The following is a 2,895-nucleotide window of genomic DNA, read 5'->3' as shown; positions in this document are numbered from 1 at the left end:
ATGCCTTCGCCGGCGATTCACGGCAGCCCAGCTCCAGGTTGAGCTGTTGTTCAGCATCTTAGCTGTAGAGGGCAGTGTCACTGGCCCTCATATATGGGATCTGAACCGGGGTCCTCTGGTGTCCCAAGCCAGCTCTTAACCAACAGGCCACTCGGCCGGCCCCAGACAGGCATTTTAGAGAGCCTGCCAGGCCTCACATGATTTCAGGTCTTGCAGAAGACACTGGAAAGTGTCTCCTTCCATCCCACCTCACATTTGTGCAGCCACAGCTTCAGGAAGCAATGTGCGTTTATGCTTGACTGTGTATATCACATAGGGATGAAGATGCCCCCCGCTCAACCTCCAGCTCTTAATTCCTGCCTGCTCTGGCATCCCACTCATCTCTCCTTGCCCCCAAATCTCTGATTCAACCTCCTCCCAGTTAGAGTCAGGATCCCCATACCTATCTCACAGTGCTCCCCTTGGAATTTCTTTGGGCAGTTGCATCGCTGAATGTTGGAGAAGTATTTGTAGGATACACATGTTCCTCCATTCAGACAGCCACAGTTCGCTGAAAAACACAAAGGAGGCGGGGGCGGGTAAGCAAGGAGAGTGGGAGGAGGCAAGGAGGGAGCCAGCCCTGCATCAGGGATAGGAAAGAGCCGCCTCTAGAGGCTTTCCCGAGATATCTGGGCGGGCAGATATTGCGCAAGGGATGGATACTCACATGCACCGGATATTCGATGAAGGTCATGGCTGCCCTGGAAAAGATGGGGGCAGAAGGAAAGTTCACCAAAGGTCCCTTGCTCCTGGGTGAGGATAAACTGGCCCCAATCCCCAAACTCACCCTTCCCTCCAGCTCCCTCTCTCCTCATCCTGTTCATACCTAACTAGCCCTCAATGGAAGATCATAGATCTCCAGCAGGGAGAAATGGATCGACTCAAGCAAGCTTCACAAATCAGGTGCCAGCAGGCTGGGGCAGTCCCAGCAGCTTCTTCCTCCTTTGCCTGCAAGTGCGAACTCCTTTGGTTCGCAAGTCCCCCACTGCCACACCTGTCCTATTCCCCCCACACACCCCGGGGTCCGGCCCTGTTGGTGGAATCCTGGGGATTCCAGCTCCTTCTGCTACCCGTTCTTTTCCCTGACGCTGTTCAGGTGTCCTGCAAGCCCCCTCCAGCCGCCATAAGTCAAAGCAGAGAAGCCACTCACCTCGGAGTTGCTCACGACCTGTGCACAAAGGAACAGGCACACCAGCAGGATTCTCATGGTGGCGAGGGTGGGGCTCTAGACAGCGGCCCTGCAAGGGAAACAGAAGTCAGGGGAAGAGGCGGAGGAGCAAAAAGGCGGGCCGGGTGGGTTACTGCAGTTCAGGGCAGGAGCTCCCAGGTCACCTCAAGGGCGAGCCCGCGGTCGTCTCTCCTTTCTGGGGGTTCAGAGGTCCCGGGACAGCCTGGACCAGCCTCCGCACGGGGACGCATGGGCACGGAGAGGTGACTCGGTGCGCAGCCGCTGCACGGCCGGGGCAGCCGGGGCAGCCGGGGTAGGGAGAAGGGGAGCCCGCAAGAGCGGGGTCCGCCGCGCATCCGCCCAGAGCTCTTAGGGAGGCCTGCACTCACCGGCAGCTGCGGCAGGAGGGGCGAGGTGCAGGGTCGACGAGGACAGGTTGACACGCTGATTATCGGAGGGGCTCTGGGGCTCCACTCTCTGCGCTGTGCTGCTAGCCCGCGGCGCGGGCTGTATATTAAGACCCGCCCAGGCCCTGGCCCCGCCCCGGCTCGGGATCGCCCGGTCCACTCCCTTTCCCTCCCCTTCCCTGGAGTCGGCTGCTACCCTGACCCTGCGAGGTTCCTCAACTAGCCTGAGAACAAGGAGCTACGCGGTCCCCAGCGGAGGGGACGAACTGAGAGATTTGGGAGACATCCAAATTTCCCGCCCCTCCTCCCATTCACCTGGCCTGGACTCCGCCCCAGTGCAGCCCACCCACTCATCCACCTAATTGCAGAGTGGAGAGGCGCCCCGAGATTCTTTCCCCCGTCCAGCTCTGATGCCTTCTCCAAATCCCCTAAATCAGCTCTCCTTCAACATTTCAAACCTCCTCTCCCAACTGCCTAGGAGAGTGAATGAGAACCCTGGGTATAGGGACAGGGTCCGCAGCTCATATAGCTGTTAAGTCTTTTTCTAAACGGGAAAATGCACGTGACACACGCTCGCTGAAAAGAGACAAAAAGCCTGCTAACGAGGGTTGCTTCTGTCGAAAGTCCGCTCCCCAAAAATTATCAACACAAGTGTATAAAACAAAGCTGAAATAATTGCTTACCACCAGAAGGGAGTTTGGTAGTGTATGGGAGAGAAGGGAAGGCAAGTTTGGATTTTATTGAGAATTTGGAGTTTGGTTTAAAGATTAGTCTTCGAAAATGAGGGTTTGATAAGGATTGAATTAGGGCTGTGGTACAATATTGTAGGATTGTGAGAACAAAGTCTTAGGGCACAAACTGTTGATGCTTTTTATTGAAGCGTTGATGGGTCTTTCAGGAAGTTCCCATAATGCATAATCCATTTATTTGCCTGGACTAGATAGGATATAGTTAATTAATAAAGACAATGGAATAGTAAAGCCTTATTAATGTAGTCAGTAAGCTGTGAAGGGGTATGAAATTCTGTTATGACCTCCGAGGAGAGGAATTGGGGAACTAAAGGACAAGATGAGAACATTTATGTACACTGTTTAAATTTTTAAAAACACATCTTTATATATAATCCATTCCAAAAGATAATTACAGATTTTTATTTTATTTTATTGGGGAACAGTGTGTTTTCCCAGGACCCATCAGCTCCAAGTCAAGTAGTTGTTTCAATCTAGTTGTGGAGGGCCCAGCTCTGCTCCAAGTCTAGTTGCCATGTTCAATCTAGTTAAA

The 2,895-nt window shown here is 53.4% G+C and overlaps 1 protein-coding gene across 2 annotated transcripts in view; it reads right to left on the bottom strand.

Annotated features, from left to right (window-relative positions):
- Positions 1-1,708, bottom strand: part of PLAU (plasminogen activator, urokinase) — a 12,261-nt gene extending 10,553 nt beyond the window's left edge. Inside the window, exons 1-4 of one of the 2 annotated variants that reach the window (XM_019624276.1) lie at positions 1,597-1,708; positions 1,190-1,277; positions 707-740; positions 443-550 (exon numbers count right to left, since the gene is read on the bottom strand). In XM_019624276.1, coding sequence (XP_019479821.1) covers positions 443-550; positions 707-740; positions 1,190-1,246 — 199 coding nt within the window. In that variant the 5' untranslated portion in view covers positions 1,247-1,277; positions 1,597-1,708. Of the gene's footprint in view, positions 1-442; positions 551-706; positions 741-1,189; positions 1,278-1,371; positions 1,569-1,596 lie in introns of those variants that run through there. The other variant, XM_019624286.1, reaches the window with a different exon arrangement.
- Positions 1,709-2,895: the final 1,187 nt, after the last annotated feature.

The sequence above is a fragment of the Hipposideros armiger genome, unplaced genomic scaffold (assembly GCF_001890085.2).
Source record: "Hipposideros armiger isolate ML-2016 unplaced genomic scaffold, ASM189008v1 scaffold_15, whole genome shotgun sequence".
Lineage (NCBI taxonomy): Eukaryota > Metazoa > Chordata > Mammalia > Chiroptera > Hipposideridae > Hipposideros > Hipposideros armiger.
The sequence above is the reverse complement of the archived record's forward strand: the minus strand, read 5'-3'. Positions and strand labels throughout refer to the sequence as shown.